The sequence below is a fragment of the Centropristis striata genome, chromosome 15 (assembly GCF_030273125.1).
Source record: "Centropristis striata isolate RG_2023a ecotype Rhode Island chromosome 15, C.striata_1.0, whole genome shotgun sequence".
NCBI classification, from domain to species: Eukaryota; Metazoa; Chordata; class Actinopteri; order Perciformes; family Serranidae; genus Centropristis; species Centropristis striata.
In genome coordinates this window covers 37,058,882-37,076,163 of record NC_081531.1, presented here as the reverse complement: position 1 = coordinate 37,076,163, position 17,282 = coordinate 37,058,882, and the positions used below count along the sequence as shown (strand labels likewise).

The 17,282-nt window shown below is 46.0% G+C and overlaps 2 protein-coding genes across 3 annotated transcripts in view; one reads left to right on the top strand and one right to left on the bottom strand.

The window, feature by feature from the left end:
* The window catches only part of fryb (furry homolog b (Drosophila)), a 76,055-nt gene extending 67,296 nt beyond the window's left edge, over nt 1-8,759 (top strand). Inside the window, exons 56-66 of one of the 2 annotated variants that reach the window (XM_059351417.1) lie at nt 520-714; nt 1,593-1,730; nt 3,067-3,338; nt 3,866-4,070; nt 4,533-4,682; nt 4,766-4,864; nt 4,953-5,036; nt 5,905-5,922; nt 6,086-6,196; nt 7,487-7,722; nt 8,421-8,759. In XM_059351417.1, the coding sequence (XP_059207400.1) occupies nt 520-714; nt 1,593-1,730; nt 3,067-3,338; nt 3,866-4,070; nt 4,533-4,682; nt 4,766-4,864; nt 4,953-5,036; nt 5,905-5,922; nt 6,086-6,196; nt 7,487-7,722; nt 8,421-8,679 (1,767 nt within the window). In that variant the 3' untranslated portion in view covers nt 8,680-8,759. The remainder of the gene's footprint in view (nt 1-519; nt 715-1,592; nt 1,731-3,066; nt 3,339-3,865; nt 4,071-4,532; nt 4,683-4,765; nt 4,865-4,952; nt 5,037-5,904; nt 5,923-6,085; nt 6,197-7,486; nt 7,723-8,420) is intronic. The other variant, XM_059351418.1, reaches the window with a different exon arrangement.
* Nucleotides 8,760-13,033: 4,274 nt separating this feature from the next.
* zar1l (zygote arrest 1-like) lies at nt 13,034-16,863 on the bottom strand. The gene is made up of 4 exons (XM_059351444.1): nt 16,218-16,863; nt 13,936-14,028; nt 13,759-13,833; nt 13,034-13,317 (listed from the first exon to the last, which is right to left on the bottom strand). The coding sequence occupies exons 1-4, from the start codon at nt 16,836-16,838 to the stop codon at nt 13,174-13,176; spliced, it is 933 nt and encodes a 310-aa protein (XP_059207427.1). The 5' UTR covers nt 16,839-16,863; the 3' UTR covers nt 13,034-13,173.
* Between the last annotated feature and the right edge of the window lie 419 nt (nt 16,864-17,282).

Genomic DNA, 17,282 nt, shown 5'->3' with positions numbered 1-17,282 from the left:
CGATCGGCTCCGATCAGAGCTGATCGGAGCTGATCAGCTCCGATCAGCTCTGATCAGCTCCGATCGGCTCCGATCGGCTCTGATCGGCTCTGATCAGCTCTGATCAGCTCTGATCAGCTCCGATCAGCTCTGATCAGCTCCGATCAGCTCTGATCGGCTCCGATCAGCTCTGATCAGCTCTGATCAGCTCTGATCAGCTCTGTGGTGTTCTGGCTCCTTTGTTTCTCTCTGAAACAAACAAACAAAGGATGCTTGTGCTTCATTTTGCTCTCACAGCTTGGTTGCAGATTACATTTCTGACTTATTGCTCTTTGTCCTAACGGAGATAGTTTATGTTGTGTATCTTTATGGGGGATAGATTATCATATTGAATGCAAACGGCCTTCCAGCATATTCTGATGCCACCAATAACATTCTGCATCTTGTGCTTGTCATCAGACGCTCTTCATCTCTAAAAGTCTTCCTCTCTGCCGGGGCTCTGCCGTTGTCTTCCAATGTGTCTGTGTGTGTTTCCTGCAGGGAGAGACGGTGGATAACTTTAACTGGGGCGTCCGGCGGCGCTCTCTGGACAGCACGGAGCTGGGAGACCTGCTGGAGGAGAGCCAGCACTCAGGCAGCACCCCCAGCCTGGGCCACGAGGACCCCCACGACTCAGACGAGTCCTCGGAGGAAGAGGAGTCCTCAACCAGCCAGAGCCTCTCCCACTCCCAGCTGGTGGGGAGCTTTAATAACTTTAACAACCACTGAAGAGCTTTAATAACTTTAACAACCACTGAAGAGTTTTAATAAATATACTCAGGCCCCGTTTACACCAGGACGCTCGCGGGTAAAAACGACAAAATATTTTATGTGAAGTGCCTTTCGTTTAGACGGTGACGGCGTTTTTGGGGCTTAAAGACACAAAAATGTGAAACCACCCTCCAAAGTGTAAAAGTGTAATCCTCTCCTCCGTAGCGTGTCGTCTACACTGACAAGACACAAAACTCTGATCTGATCTGCTCACGTCACGTATGTGTTTACGTCACATACATGCTCCAGGACAGGAAATAAAGAAACGTGGGATTATTTCCATGGTGGGACCTTCAAGCTGCTCTGGCAGCTCTAATAAACTTACAGGAGTCTTTCCACCAAATGTCCAGGATATGTACAGATAGTATTAGTGAACAGAGAAGGATCTGGAATTACCTCCATCACATTCTGGATGCAGCGATTGGTGGGAGGAGCCAGACGGCTGTGAACGAGACCTGGGAGATCTAGTGATGGAGGAGAACTTTGTGGAAGGAGTAGCTGATGGAAATGTGTGGCGTGAAAACTTCTGCATGCCCAAAGATGCTCTTATGGCTTTAAGTGATGCCGCCTGGCTGCATACAATCACATTTCACACACTTTAGATCACCGTATGCAGCAGATTTCCTCCTGAAAACGCTCGTCTAAACCAGGAATAAAAAGTGAAGACGCGACGCCACTTTAGGTCTTCTGTTCAGACCGTCCTCGTGTGAACGGAGCCTGAGGCTGATAAAATACTGTATCACCTCTGGACAGAGTAGGAGGGAATAAAGATGACATGTCTGAGGTTTGTCTTCCTGTTGCAGACGAACCCTTCTCCATCAGAGGAAACCAACCACACCGACTCTCTGTCTACTTCCTACGACACGTCAGCTGACCCGCCGTCCTTCAGTGCCACCACGCCGGGCCAGGGCGCCGTCCACGACGACCACGGCGGCCTACACGTGAGTAATAAATACACACGTATGTATTTGTACCATAGGCTCTTTAGAAACAGAGGATGTAATGACTGTGATGTCACCCTTTGTTTTTTCTGGATTCTGGTTTTGAAACCTCAGATTCTGCTCTTCCTGTCGCCAAACTGTTATTTTTGCAACCAGTGCATGTGCAGAATGCATCACTAGTGCAAGGGGAGTGGTTATCTACAGTGAATTAATACTTAGAGTATCTATTAGTCCAACCAAACGCTGAACAAGACATGTGACAATGAACTTCGATGAAAAGAAAACACAGTGTGAAAGGGTCAAAGGTCAAAGACAGAAACACACAGTGACATCATAGCCCTGCTTATCATTTATTTGACTCTAAATGGGACCATCGTTTAAAAAATAAACATCATGCTGTATTGAAGAAGACTTGAGACTAACAATTAAGATCATAAACTCATGATGTGAATGTTTACTTCATAAATCAAGTATTCTTATTTTACTATTTAAAGTTTGAATCAACTTAAACACTTTCTGAAGTCAGATTTCAGATGAACTCTAATCTGAGCTGGCTGCTCTTCACATCAACATCAATGGAAGCTGTAAATATACAAAGTTTATTAGTTTATTAGCTCTTCATGTGTGGACATGCTGCCAGTGTTTGATGCTCTGCTATTACTCATAATGGACAACTTGGCCTCCTCCTCTGGTGGTGACATCATTCCCAGCTCAGAGTTGAATAGAGAGAGAAACAAACTGGCCATTAAAGAAGAATGCAGGTTGAAGGTGCTGGCCTCCTCATGGAGCAGTAACCTGTCTCAAGGTTATAATAGTTTTGGATTTTTCATTAGTTTTAGTTTTAATTTCATTGTGAATTTTTGTTTTCAAATTCAGTTAGTTTTAGTTCGTTTTAAGAGTGAGTTTGCTAGTTTTAGTTTAGTTTTTATTTTTTGAAAATGCTTAGTTTTAGTTTAGTTTTTATTAGTTTTAGTGTTAGTTTTAGTTTTTTTGTAATGGGTATGTGCCTTTATTTCCTTTGGTTTATCATCTCAGCCCCAATAAGGTTATTAACTCTTACAGTTGTGGGTGTTTTGTATTTTGGTTCTAGTGTAAACATCCCAGTCTCAGTAAACATATTCACCATGTGTTGCATGTTCAAATAGAAACACTGAATTATGAATGAAAAAAGTTGACAAAAACGAAAACTAAGGACATTTTCGCTATAATTTTAGTTAATTTTAGTTAGTTTTGTAACCACACAATACAGTTTCAGTTAACGAAAATGTTATTTCAATTTTAGTTTTGGTTATTTGGTTAGTTTTGGTTACTATAACAACCTTGGTGTGTGTCCTAGGGGAGGGTGAGCCTGGAGGACGAGGACACTCAGCCTCAGGACGACGAGCTCTCGCTGAGCATCGCCGAGCTGCCGCACGGCTCCGACTGTGGCGAGAGCTTCACCCTGGAGCTGGCGGGCCAGCCTCTGGACCAGCATCTGGACCAGCTGGACCAGCTGGACCAGCCTCTGGACCGGCCTCTGGACCAGCTGGCCCGCCTGGAGCACAGAGGCCTCAGCGCCGACTACTGCCAGCCGCCGCTGGACTTCCTGGACCCCAACTGTCTGCCCAGGTGAATGAGACAGACAGGAGTAAAAGAACAGGAAACAATATGGAATATTGTTTCTCTGGAACTTTTTATCAACCCACAAATGGACTAAACCTCGGTTTAACTGCACATTTATGTAAATATTTCACAGTTATAATGTTTGTGCATATAGCTTTGGGTCAGAGCAGGAACATTTTTAATATAATAAAAATAAGTGTGCTGTAAATTCATCCAGTTTTCATTTACATTCTCATATATTCCCCCTCTTAAAGTACTGATATTGTTTCGTTAAACTTTGTAAAAATAACTAAATCACTAAAAAGAAAAAACTGCCACAAGCGTGGCTAATATAAGCAGCGTGTGATGGTTTTTCTTTGTGTTTTGCATTTATTTTCCTGGTTTTCCCTAACATTAAACTCCCTATTCCTCATATAATCCCACGAGGTTTCTGGGCTCTTGACTTGGATATAAAAGCCTTTTTTGGGGGGAAAGGTATCAAATCCTTTTTTTCTTTGTACCCCCCCATTTCTTTCCCATTTCCATTGCAACAGCTTACGTGATGATGTAGATGACTTGGAAGACCTTGGTTTTCCTCCTCCCCCTTCTCCATTTTTCTCCGCCATCTTGGCAGCCTTCCAGCCCGCGGTGTGTGACGACGCGGAGGAGGCGTGGCGCTGCCACATCAACCAGCTGGTGACCGACTCAGACGGGTCCTGTGCCGTTCACACCTTCCAAGTCTTCTCCTCTCTCTTTAAGGTTCGTCACATTAGAGGAATCACTCATCAGTTCTCTGAATAACACTCAGATCACATGACTGATCAGCTGTTTCCTCTCACATGAAAGAACAGTTGTTACGTTGCCCAATTTGATCAGATTCCTGAAGACATTTTCTCTTGTGGAGTTGTCTGATTGATTATCAGCCTCTTTGTTGTTGTTGTTGTTCTCTACTTTACTGATGATTAGCCTACAGTGATACATCTTCTGACTAAAGTATGTTTATCTTTGTTTATTCACTCTAAACAAGTTGATGGAAATGTCCATAATCCGCTTTTTCTCTAATGCAACATTTCACAATTTTGCTTTAAGATTTGCTTGGACTTTAATGGAAACAAAGCTTATGATGCTGTTTTTTCTCTTGAAGCAAACTCTCATATCCTGCAGGACTTATAATTAATAATTAATTAATTATAATTCCTCCAAACGTCCTGTTCCCTCTAGAACATTCAGGGTAAGTTCTGCCTCCTGACCACTGATGTTGCCACCTACCTTGGAGAGGGTTTAAGGGGCATCGGGTCAAAGTTCCTCCGCTCCTCTCAGATGCTGACCACGTGCTCCGACTGTCCCACCATCTACATCGATGCTGACACGGTGAGTGTTGCTGCAGGACATGAGTTGCCTGCTGTTGTTCAGAGCATTGAGGTTGGATCTCCTCTTCTCCTCTTGTCCAACAGATCATGTCCTACGGGCTCCTTGAGAAGATGAAGTTCAGTGCTCTGGAGCTGCAGGAGTACCTGGACACCTACAACACCAGAGAGGATGCTGCTATCACAGTAACTTCACCTCCACACACTTTAAATACATCTGTTTTTATTTTTTGTTAATGTGTGAGAAACTAACGGTGTGATCTTGGTCCTTCAGTGGCTGAGGAACTGTAAGGACACGTTCCCCAGGTGTCCTGGTGACAGCGTGGTCACCTGCCAGCCTGGAGACTCAGAGGAGAAGGTACTTTATTAAAATGATTTACAGCAACATGCAGATATCAACTTCCTGTTTCTCTTGCCTCTTTGCTCCTCTCTCATTTTTTCTGCGATCCAAATCACAAACTTTGTGCTTTTTACTTTTAGTCACTGCAGCTGCTCTCACTAAGATAGTACTGTTGAGTTAATGTATACATACAGTTAGGACATGCTACTTCCTCATAACACTGCATCCCATGCAGGAAGACATCCTGCTTATTTTAGCATATTGCATTTCATATACAATATATGGGGAGATAAGCTGAACAGTGTATCTGTCGTTCTTCTGAGGCAGCACATTAAACATTAAATAACCAGAAACAGCTTGGTCTGTATTGGCTGGCTCACGTTTATCATCATTTTAGTTCTGTAAGTCCTGTAAGTCACCGCTGGCTGACCTCTGACCTCTGGTGGTGGCTGCTGTCAACTGTACATCAAAAACAGGATTTCTCAGTTAGTTTATGACATATTTAGAAAGAGCAGCATCTCTATTTTTGATCTTAATACCCTGGTATAATGTAAACTCTCTTTCTGTCCCTGGCATGCACTCATCAGATGTGTGTTTGTTTTGAGCCGTGCATCTATTATAACTATATCTATCTATAAATCTATCTAGATATTCAGGGCTGGGATGAGTTGTGGAACAAAGTGAAATGTGTTCTTCCTCTCCATGTTTGCTCTGTGTTCTCTAGTTTCTCCTCTTCACTTTTGCCCCCGCAGCCATGAAGCAGGAAAAGAAAGTTAAAGCTGCTGGTTTTAACTCTGTGGACTAATTGTTGGTAGCTTGACTGGTTGATACTCTGCATGTGTTTGATTGATGCTTTGTCTTCCTCTAACACGCTCTCGCTGTCTAGCAAATGGAGTCTCTTGCAGTAAGTTCTCTTACACGTTTCTTCACTTCACTGCCTCTTAAATAAACTCAGCTTCTGTTACTGTGTGTTTGCATGTGTGTATGTGTTCTATGTGGTGTGTTTCTGTGTGTTCTCTTCTTCTGATGGAGTTGAAGCTGATCCTCTTTCTTCTTTCTTCTCGCAGCAACTGGAGCTCTGTCAGAGGCTCTACAAGCTGCACTTCCAGCTCCTCCTCCTGTTCCAGTCGTACTGCTCGCTCATCGGTCAGGTCCACGCCATCAGCTCCGTGCCTGAGGTGAGAAACATCATAACCTGTTTTAACAAGCAACACGGGGAGCAGCTTAATCTAAATCAATAAAGAAAAAAATAATCAACAAGGCAGTGGCTCATTGCCTGTAAACAACATGAAGAAGCAGCAGAGATTTCCTAAACTACAGATGATGGAGGAGCTCTGCAACACAAACATTGATGCAACATTGGATTTAATACCAGATACATAATGTATCCACTAAACATACATGGACCTTGTTCAGCCAGGTCATTGGCAGCTATTTTCTTTTTACATTTAACTCCTATGTTTTATTGTGGGCAAAGAGCTAAAAGTATTGTATTATAGTTTCGAGAAATAAACTGCAATCAGGTCAGATAGTGACCCCAATCACTGTCAGGTAAATTAATTATTAGGGCCTCGGGGCAATCTCCCCAGCACTGGTCCATACTGGTCCCATCCAGCAATATCTGTAGGGACCAGTGCTGCTCTACTGTTATACTGTGGATTTCTTCTTCTTCCTCTTGCGGACGCAATTTCGTCCCGCTACAAATTATATATCAAAACGTGCGGTTTGATCGGGATCGGTGTGCTATTACTTTTCTCTACGGAATACGAATTTTTCGCGACGTAAGTTTTTTCAAATTTTGCATTGAAATGAATGGGACGGCCGAAAGAAAATGAGCAAAAAAGAACATTAATTGAAGATTTTCAGACGTCTACTTCTCCGGCATAATTTCACCTAGAGACTCCATTTAAACTTTAAACAGTAGACACAAGTCTTGTGTATCGGTGTATTAATCCACGTTTCGATGCTTTGATGCTTTGATGTGATTACAGTTACAGATACACACATGCACACACACACACACACACACACATATGCGCACACATTTTGCACATTTTGAGGTTAAAGGTCATAGGTTGCTGTATAAATAAATACTTGAAGAGGAATGCTTGTTGTAGGTGTGCTCCTTGTATATTATATAGTATCATAACATTACTAGTATTAATTGTTTGAAATCTCTGAAGAATCTCATCATAGTGTACACACACCGGCAGTAGTGGCCCTTTCAAAATTTCCCCAGAGGAAATTTTCTAGTTACTAATTATTACAGGTCTGACTATTCCAGCTGGCTACATGAGAAGTTTCATTCTTTTATAAAAGAAAGTTTAAATGCTGTTCACCTGAAGAAAAAACTCCCGAAGGGAATCTGACACACACACACACACACACACACAAACACACAAACAAAAACAAACACAAACACACACACACACACACACCCACAGATTGACCTGCATGTGTCCCTGCAGCTCCTGAACATGTCCCGAGAGCTGACCGGTCTGAGGACCAGCCTGCAGGCGGCGGAGGCGTCCGTGGCGAGCGACCTGGAGCACAAACACCTGGCCCACGCTCACGCTCACGCCACCCAGCTGGCCGCCATGGTGGTGCCCAGCTTCCCCAGCGCCGAGGCCGCCGTGCAGGCCGTCCTGGAGTGCCTTAAGAACCACGAGTTCACCAAAGCTGTACGCTACATCCAGGAATGCAGGTGGGCAGCAACTCTCATTCTCAGCACAATCCACTAACTGGTGCTTACATTGATTATTTTTAATATGCTGCATATGTTTTATGTCCCTTACTTGGAGGAGTAAAGACATAACATAACAGTATATATATATATATATATATATATATCTCCAACAGATCCATTATGAAAAACTCCAGTGCACACCAGGATATGCAAAAAAGATGTCATTTATTTTATTAATAATATAAATGACATTACAATTCTGTTAAAATGTCTATTTAAATATCCTGGTGTGCAACTTTTATTGTTTTATTGACTGTTTATCCTGCAGCAGCTGAGCACTGCTATGCGTAGGGTATCTTCAGTTTTTTTAATTAAGTATTATTCTCTTGAATTTGTAAAATAAATAAATAAACTCCATTTGCATGTAGACTGTGTAGCAAACTGAACCAGTGATCCTAAAACAGAGCTGGAAACCATTGAAATAATCCCAAAGCTCCTTGATCAGCAGCTCAGACTGCCCTCGCTCTTCACTCTTCAGCTCTTCACTCTTTGTCTTGTAGCGCTTCACAATTTATTCCAGATTTTAAAAAACTCAGTTGCAAATGCAAAACATCCAGTATTTCCTTGACATGCAGACAAACAGCAGCAGCTGCTCTCTTCACCTCCTCCATCACTGATACCTCTCCTCCTCCTTCTCCTCCTGTCTCTGGTCTCAGGCGGCGCTGGCCCAGTGGCGTGTTCGGCGGCGCCTCGGAGAGCGAGGTCCAGACGCTGCTCAACGTCTACTTCCGGCACCAGACGCTGGGCCAGACGGGGACCATCGCCCTGGTGGGGTCCCGCCAGGACCTCAGCCTGATCTGCTCCAAGCTGCTGGAGCTCAACGGGGAGATCCGCGACATGATCCGCCGCGCGCAGGGCTACCGGGTGGTCACCACCTACCTCCCCGACTCCAGCGCCTCGGCAACCAGCCTCTGACAGGAGCTCAGGAGCCCCCCGCCCCCGCCCTCCCCCCCCTTACCTCCCTTACCTCCCCCCTCACTCACCCTCCCCAGACCATCTCCTCCTCCCTCCTCCTCTCTGACGGAGGAGGCGCAGCACCCTCACACCTGGCCGCTGCCGCCTCCCGTCTTCCTGCTGCCGCGGCTGCACGCCAGCAGACACATCCAGACCCACAACCACAAACACATCTAGCCCCGCCCCCCTCCTCCTCAGAAACACATCTAGCCCCGCCCCCCTCCTCCTCAGAAACACATCTAGCCCCGCCCCCCTCCTCCTCAGAAACACATCTAGCCCCGCCCCCCTCCTCCTCAGAAACACATCTAGCCCCGCCCCCCTCCTCCTCAGAAACACATCTAGCCCCGCCCCCCTCCTCCTCAGAAACACATCTAGCCCCGCCCCCCTCCTCCTCAGAAACACATCTAGCCCCGCCCTCCTCCTCCTCAGAAACACATCTAGCCCCGCCCCCCTCCTCCTCAGAAACACATCTAGCCCCGCCCCCCTCCTCCTCAGAAACACATCTAGCCCCGCCCCCCTCCTCCTCAGAAACACATCTAGCCCCGCCCCCCTCCTCTTCAGAAACACATCTAGCCCCGCCCCCCTCCTCATCAGAAACACATCTAGCCCCGCCCCCCTCCTCCTCAGAAACACATCTAGCCCCGCCCCCCTCCTCCTCAGAAACACATCTAGCCCCGCCCCCCTCCTCCTCAGAAGCACATCTAGCCCCGCCCCCCTCCTCATCAGAAACACATTTAGCCCCGCCCCCCCTCCTGCCCTCCTCCTCCTCCTCCTCCTCTCTCTGTGACTTCCCTGCTCCTCCAGACCTTTTCTCCTCTCACAGCTTCTCCCCAGATTTTACTCCGCCGCGGACCCGAGCGCCGCGGCGGCGTTCTCCAGACGAGAACCTTCATCATCCGTCCAGAGGACGCTCGTCGTCTCACAGCTCGCCACTGTCACACGTCCGCCCGCCGTCCTGCCGGCCGCCTGGCGTTCTGCCGCCTGGCGTTCTGCCGACCGTGGCGTCCGAGCCCTCGCTGCTCCCTCGCTCCGACAGGAACGCCTCCTCCGTCCCCGCTCGGGGTTCCCACCTCCCCCACCTCCCCCACCTCCCCCTCTCTCCGTACCAACAGGACACGGTGTTAACTGCTCCATCTTCATCCCTCCTCCTCCTCCCTGCTCCTCCTCCTCCCCCTCCCCGCCCCCCCGGCCCCGGCGGAGCGGCGTGGGCGTGCTGCTGCTCGCTGGGCGGAGCTGCTGCCGCGCCGCTCTCCCGCTACCTGGGGAAGGTGGGCCACGGCGCCCGGCCCCTGAGGACCGTCGGGGGGCTCCTGAACGCTGAACCGTCTGACGTCCAGACCTGAAACTAGAACCTTGAGGACCTAAAGAGCTTTTGTGAATCCAAATGTGAGAAACCTGAAGAAGGAGAAGACTTGATCCTGCAGGTGATCCAGATTAAACTTTAAGAATCCGTTGTGGAGATAAAAGGACGTGAGCTACTACAGACTGACCTGATGATTCTACACGAGCTCATGTTGCTGCACAGCTTTGTGTTGTGAAATCAATGTGCTCCATCACTCAGCACTATATATATATATATATATATATACTATATATATATGTAACTCTGCACCTGAGGACCTGTGACTGGATTGTGAACTTGCTTCCTGGAGGACCTGGGACCTGATAAACCTTGATCTGACTGTTGCTGCCTGTAGTTTGCTGGTAGAATCACCAGAGACAGTGAGGAGAAACTACCGTACATCACTGGTAGGGTTTCACTATTGCACTAAAAGGAGTTTTGGTATGAGTTTTTAAAAAAAAGATGTTGTAGAAAAGAGGTTTGTTTTGTTACTGTGAGAGAAAAAGGAAAAGCCCAAAGCTGGATCTCTCCTCCCTCCTGTGTCTACTGTTGAGACCTCCGCTGGAGGGAAATGTGCAATGCATGACCCAGCTGAATGCTTTCTACTGTACTAGTGTCCCTCTCTCTCCTCTAAGAGTCTGACCTGCAGACTGACTGACTGAAAGACTGATTGCTGCAGAATATTCAAGCGTAATTCCTCTGCTGTTTCTATAGTGTGTGTGTGGGTGCAGCAGCTTGTCTCTACTGTGGTGGCGTTGGTAGACTCATCATGGCGTTTCTGCTCTGTGGCGACTCGTAGCATCGTTAGTGACGCACACTGTAAATCTCTCACTGTCCACACTGTACTGTGTCCACATGCAGAGGATAGTGCATGTACACACTAAATATTCTGTCTCTCTGTCTCTATACTAGTAATAGTGATGGCACACAACCATTGTAGCATATGTTTGTGTGGTTAGTAGGGAAATGCTGACATTCAGCACTCATCGTTCTTCAACCTGTGCTACTACTGAACACGTCTGTCTGTCCTCGGCCCTTTTTCTCTCTTTTTTCCTATTTATATATCGATCAGCTATAAATCACTCATTGACTTCGGTTTTATATTGTTCTGTTTGTTCTCTCCAATCAAACTGCCATGCATGCATCTTCTGTGTACTGTATGGAGTGTTTGAAATATTTATTAACAAAAAAATCATATTTTATCTGAAAGATATGTTTGTATGAGGTACAAAAGGGAGCTTTAAGCTCATGCGGGTATGTTTTTTTTGTTTTATTTTGTTTGTTTTTGTCTTTTTCTTTTCCTGTGTGTGGGAGAATGTGTGTGTGTGTGTGTGTGTGTGCATGCCAAACAAGAAATTGCACATTTTTAAAGCTTTTTAGATGAAGACTGTAGTTTTGGGTTTTTTTCCACCTTGTAAATACTTTTACAGCCTTTGTGAAGTTGTTTTTTGAGTTGATGCTCTGTACAAGTCGTGTCAAAGTAAAAGACATATCAAATGATGTCTTGTGTTTCATTAACACCACACACACATTTCAAACATGCATTATAAGGTTAAAGGGACAGTTCACCCCAAAATCTAAAATATATATATTTTTTTACCTGTAGTGCTGTTTATCACTGTAGATTGTTTTGGTTTTTTTGCGAGTTTTCAAATATTGGAGATGTCTGAACTTCTCTCTCTTGGCCCAGTTCCAGTCCGCTCCTCCCCTCCTCCCCTCCTCCCCTCCTCACCTCCTCACCTCCTCCCCTCCTCCCCTCCTCACCTCCTCACCTCCTCCCCTCCTCACCTCCTCCCCTCCTCCCCTCCTCCCCTCCTCACCTCCTCCCCTCCTCACCTCCTCCCCTCCTCACCTCCTCCCCTCCTCCCCTCCTCCCCGTTCATGCGTTGAGGGGAGGAGGGGGTTACAGTGAATGTTACAGACTGCAGCAGCTCTTTAGTGTCGAGGAAACAAATGAGAGTTTTGTGGAGTGATTTTAGTAATATGTTACTTTACATCAAACAGACATTTGTAGAGTATTTTTGTTCACACATGACTGAAATAGACTTAAAGATCAAAGATAACCTCTACTCTGTTCATTTGATTGTCGTATATTTATAGTTATAAAAACCAAACAACACCAGAAGATTTTTACAAACAATAGAAGCTGCGAAAGTTTGATTTTAGTTTAGTTTCTCTGAAACATTATGCAACATTTATGCTGAGAACCTAAGAAATTTCCTAGCTCTTTAAATATGTTCATAGATTTTTTTTCTATTCTGTATTTACATTTCTTGGAACGTGCATCTACTCCTGGACTGGAGGCTGGTGGTTGTGACAGTATGAGATATAAACATTGGCTGCGATGTTAAGTAAGCTAGATCTGAGGCATGTTATTAAAATAAATAAATACAATAAATATTAAAATGCTCTGCATCGTTTTGAAACGATAAATGTAACTGAATTGATGAATGTTGTTAGAGGATCTTGGAATAACAGCTGGAAGGAGCCACAAGTTGGTTGATCCATCACACAGATGTGAAGCAGTTAGAAAAACTGGTCATACAACTAAATATTAGTTTAGTGATCACAGGATTGATAAATCATAGAAACAAAAAAGTTTGTACAAAATAGTTTTGTGTTAGTGAAGTCAACAGCAGACACCCAGCTGCACAGCCTTCAGAGCTGCTTATCACCAATGCTGGTCTGGTTGGTTTCTGAGGATCTGCTGCAGCTACTGGTACCTTGTTAGCATGTAGCAATAAAAATATACTAAAAACCTGATTAATCTGGTTAGTCACATTGGACTGATATTATATTGAACACCACTGTATTATGCAGAAAGTCACATTCAAGCAGCTTGAAATGAAACAAAACTAAGAGCTTTAAGGTTGAACCAAGCTGTAAAGATTAAGGTTTAAAATTCATGCAAATTTAATATCTAAAAGAATTTCTCCACCTTTGACATGCAGTTTGTTTATTTTTTCTTACAAAAACATGAGCTCCAGGATTAAGGGGGAAGCATAGAGTCTTTTCTGAGAAACTGCTTCAAATAAACCACCATGGCAGAGATTCATCTAGTCGCTGGCTGGAGAACATCTGGATCTCTTCTGTTGCTTCCAGGAGACTTTAGATCACACGATGTATTTGAACCTGAAGGTGACGTCGCAGGAGAGCTTCATGCCCTTACAGCGGCAGCACAGGTCCTGGCGGTGAGGACGCTTCATGTTGATGTGCCTCTGCTTCTTCTCACAGCTGCAGCAGGTCTGAGCACACCCCTGAGGAGGAGGAGACCAGGAGGAGACAGGAGGAGACGGGAGGAGACGAGGAGGAGACGGGAGGAGACGAGGAGGAGACGGGAGGAGACGGGAGGAGACGGGAGGAGACGGGAGGAGACGGGAGGAGACGGGGAGGAGACGGGAGGAGACGGGAGGAGACGGGAGGAGACCAGGAGTCAGAGTCAGAACAGAAAGGAGGTTTCTGACCTCGTTCGGAGGATCTAAACCAGGGGTGTCAAACTGATCCAGGAAAGGGCCTAGTGGGTGCAAGTTTTCATTCCAACCAAGCAGGAGCACACATGACTCCACCCATCTAATCACCTGGGCTGTCTTCACTTGTTTGATTTGTCGTATCAGGTGTGCTCTTGCTAGGTTGGAACAAAAACCTGCAGCCACTTGGCCCTTTCCTGGATCAGTTTGACACATGTGATCTAAACGTACCTTGCAGAGGATGGACTCCACCCTGTAGGGGTTGAAACCCACCTGACACTTCCGGCAGAGCTGCTTGTAGTAAACCTGACCAGATAATAAACATGGTATCATACATCATACACATCATACATGGTATGAATGAACTTCAGTGCCTGTTAATCTACAGACGGCAGGTAAACCTCTCACCTTACTGGTCCCAGAGATGCACCACACATACGCACTCTCCCACCGGATGTTACACTGTTTGCAGTGGAAGAAGCCGTACCGCTGCTCCAGGAACTAGAACACACAAACTATCAGCTAGAATCTGCACACAGACAGACACACAGTGGTGTTTTTCTATGTCATGCTGGAAAACGTCCCAGACCGAGGCTGGATCACCGCCTGGGGAAAGGTCTTCAGGTCTAACAGCTTTTTATTCTTCCATCTTGTTTTTCTTCCAATTTTAGATTTTGAGTTTATTGTAATGTCATTCCCTTGAATTTGAAAAAAACAAACAAACCCAAAATGCTCACATGCCTCCACAGTGAACTGAGGAAATGTGTAATAACTTTAGGCAAATAGAGGCTGCATTTAAAGCATAACTATAGAAAAATGTCCTTTTGTACACTGACAATTTGTGCAGGATAATCCAACTAATTTATCTAGTCGTATCTTCATTAGCTCCAAACGTCTTTTCACTGGATGCATGCAAGAAAAATAGAAGTTTAATTGATTTATGGATGGATTCAACTTTTTTCAATCTTTATTTTAAGCCTATTTAACTTAAGTCTCAGAAGATGTTGCAGCAATTTTGAGGTTGATACCGTTTGTTCAATACATATTTAGGAATATTTCTTCTCTCAAGACTTAAAAACACCAAAATCAATGCTTTGATTTTGTTTCTAATCTTTTGACATTTCTGCATTTTGCTGTGATTGGAAAGCCTGATAGTGTTTCCTGCTAATAAGGATAAGGTAATAATAAGGTAAGATAATAAGGAACCTCCTTATTGTTAATATAGTATCACAGCCATCCATCCTCTGATGCTCCAGGTCTCTAGTCTGGGTTAGGGTCTCTAGTCTGGGTCTCTAGTCTGGATGCTCCAGGTCTCTAGTCTGGATGCTCCAGGTCTCTAGTCTGGATGCTCCAGGTCTCTAGTCTGAATGCTCCAGGTCTCTAGTCTCTGGATGCTCCAGGTCTCTAGTCTCTGGATGCTCCAGGTCTCTAGTCTGAATGCTCCAGGTCTCTAGTCTGTGATTCTCCAGGTCTCTAGTCTGGATGCTCCAGGTCTCTAGTCTGGATGCTCCAGGTCTCTAGTCTGTGATTCTCCAGGTCTCTAGTCTGGATGCTCCAGGTCTCTAGTCTGGATGCTCCAGGTCTCTAGTCTGTGATTCTCCAGGTCTCTAGTCTGGATGCTCCAGGTCTCTAGTCTGTGATTCTCCAGGTCTCTAGTCTGTGATTCTCCAGGTCTCTAGTCTGTGATTCTCCAGGTCTCTAGTCTGGATGCTCCAGGTCTCTAGTCTGTGATTCTCCAGGTCTCTAGTCTGTGATTCTCCAGGTCTCTAGTCTGTGATTCTCCAGGTCTCTAGTCTGGATGCTCCAGGTCTCTAGTCTGGATGCTCCAGGTCTCTAGTCTGGATGCTCCAGGTCTCTAGTCTGGATGCTCCAGGTCTCTAGTCTGTGATTCTCCAGGTCTCTAGTCTGGTTGCTCCAGGTCTCTAGTCTGGATGCTCCAGGTCTCTAGTCTGGATGCTCCAGGTCTCTAGTCTGGATGCTCCAGGTCTCTAGTCTGGTTGCTCCAGGTCTCTAGTCTGAATGCTCCAGGTCTCTAGTCTGAATGCTCCAGGTCTCTAGTCTGGATGCTCCAGGTCTCTAGTCTGAATGCTCCAGGTCTCTAGTCTGGATGCTCCAGGTCTCTAGTCTGGATGCTCCAGGTCTCTAGTCTGTGATGCTCCAGGTCTCTAGTCGCTGATGCTCCAGGTCTCTAGTCGCTGATGCTCCAGGTCTCTAGTCTGGATGCTCCAGGTCTCTAGTCTGGATGCTCCAGGTCTCTAGTCTGAATGCTCCAGGTCTCTAGTCTGAATGCTCCAGGTCTCTAGTCTGGATGCTCCAGGTCTCTAGTCTGTGATTCTCCTAGAGGTCTCAGCAGCTCATTTTATACTCTGAGATCAAGTTTCACTGACTAACATCATCAACATGAAGAAAACTGGACTCATTGAGTCCACAAGAGTCTCAGTTTTCCACTCAGACCTGATTCATGCAGCTCAGACTGTTCAGGATGCACAAATATTCAAATACAATTGGTGAAATGACAGTTGCATAAAAGCTGCATGGATTTTCTTTCATAACATTTGCATAAAGTGGACATGTTTGTAAAGGGGAGTCTCTTTTATTCAGAGACCTTGAGGTCCAGGGACCACCTGAATAATGTTCCTAATAAAGAGAACCGGTTTGTTTAGGACAGGGGGTCCTGCAGAGACACCCACCTGGAAGTTGGAGCCCTTTAAAGACCTGTAGAAGGTCTTCTTCAGGTCCTTCACCGTGTCCTCAGCACTGTGATCCGCCTCCTCACGGTCCGGCTCAGACTGGGCTCGTTCAGCTTCTCCTTCACATTCACACTCCTCCTCCTCCTCCTCCTCCTCCTCCTCGCGGAGCTTCTTCCTGTAGACCCTGCGGTGGAACACCGGGGAGTAGATGGACACGGGGCTGAAGAAGCGCAGCTGGCTCAGCGGAGGCGTGCTACCCGGGACCTTCCGGTCCGGAGAGAGCCGCTCCGGGCTCTGCGGGGTCTTGGAGTCCTCCTCCGGGCAGAAGAGCGTCTTGGGCCCCAGCGAGCACTGCACCAGCTTATCCACCCGGGCGTTCACCTGCACGCCGCACTCCTTGGTGCTGGCCTTCCTGACCTGGCCCGGGTTCACCTGGCCCGGGCTCACCTGGGCCAGGATGGCCCGGCACAGCTCCAGGTAGTTGAGGCCCTGGGGGGTCATGAAGCAGCCCTCTCTCTTGCCCTGAGGGGGGCCAGCGTAGACCAGAGTACCGCAGCCATTGTAGGGTGGAAACGTGGACAGGAACCCCTCCATCCCGGAGCCATGAGACCACGAGACCATGAAACCAGTCCCTCTTCTTCCTGCGCTGATTTAAACCATCATTGCTGCTCCGCTGATTGGCTGATTGAGAACAGGCACGCGCATCCTGCAGCTCACCTGGCCTGGCTGCAGCTCACCTGCAGCTCACCTGCTGGATGCACAAACATAAAGGATCCAGCAGCTACACATACATGTGATGATGCATATAATAATTTAAAGACATAGCAAGCTCATAATTCTTCAAAATGCTGTTGTTTATTTTAAATTGTTTTTTTTTTGTTAGTCACCATAATGTCTTAAATATTAAGTAGCTGTAAGCAATTAGATTATATAAAATCAATTTTATTAATTACATCTTCACAGTTTAAGTGAAAAACACTGCAACACATAAGTAGAGATAAGAGCAACATCAAATAGATTTTGACATTTAAAATAAAAGTGTTTTAATTTTAAAGTAGGTATCTT

Bases quoted from the DNA above. Each gene is read 5' to 3' on its own strand.
- zar1l (XM_059351444.1), bottom strand. From the start codon at position 16,838: ATGGTCTCGTGGTCTCATGGCTCCGGGATGGAGGGGTTCCTGTCCACG. The intron at 14,029-16,217 runs GTGGGTGTCTCT...TGTGTGTTCTAG, and splicing joins TAAAGGGCTCCAACTTCCAG to TTCCTGGAGCAGCGGTACGG. The intron at 13,318-13,758 runs GTACGTTTAGAT...CCTCCTCCTCAG, and splicing joins TGGAGTCCATCCTCTGCAAG to GGGTGTGCTCAGACCTGCTG.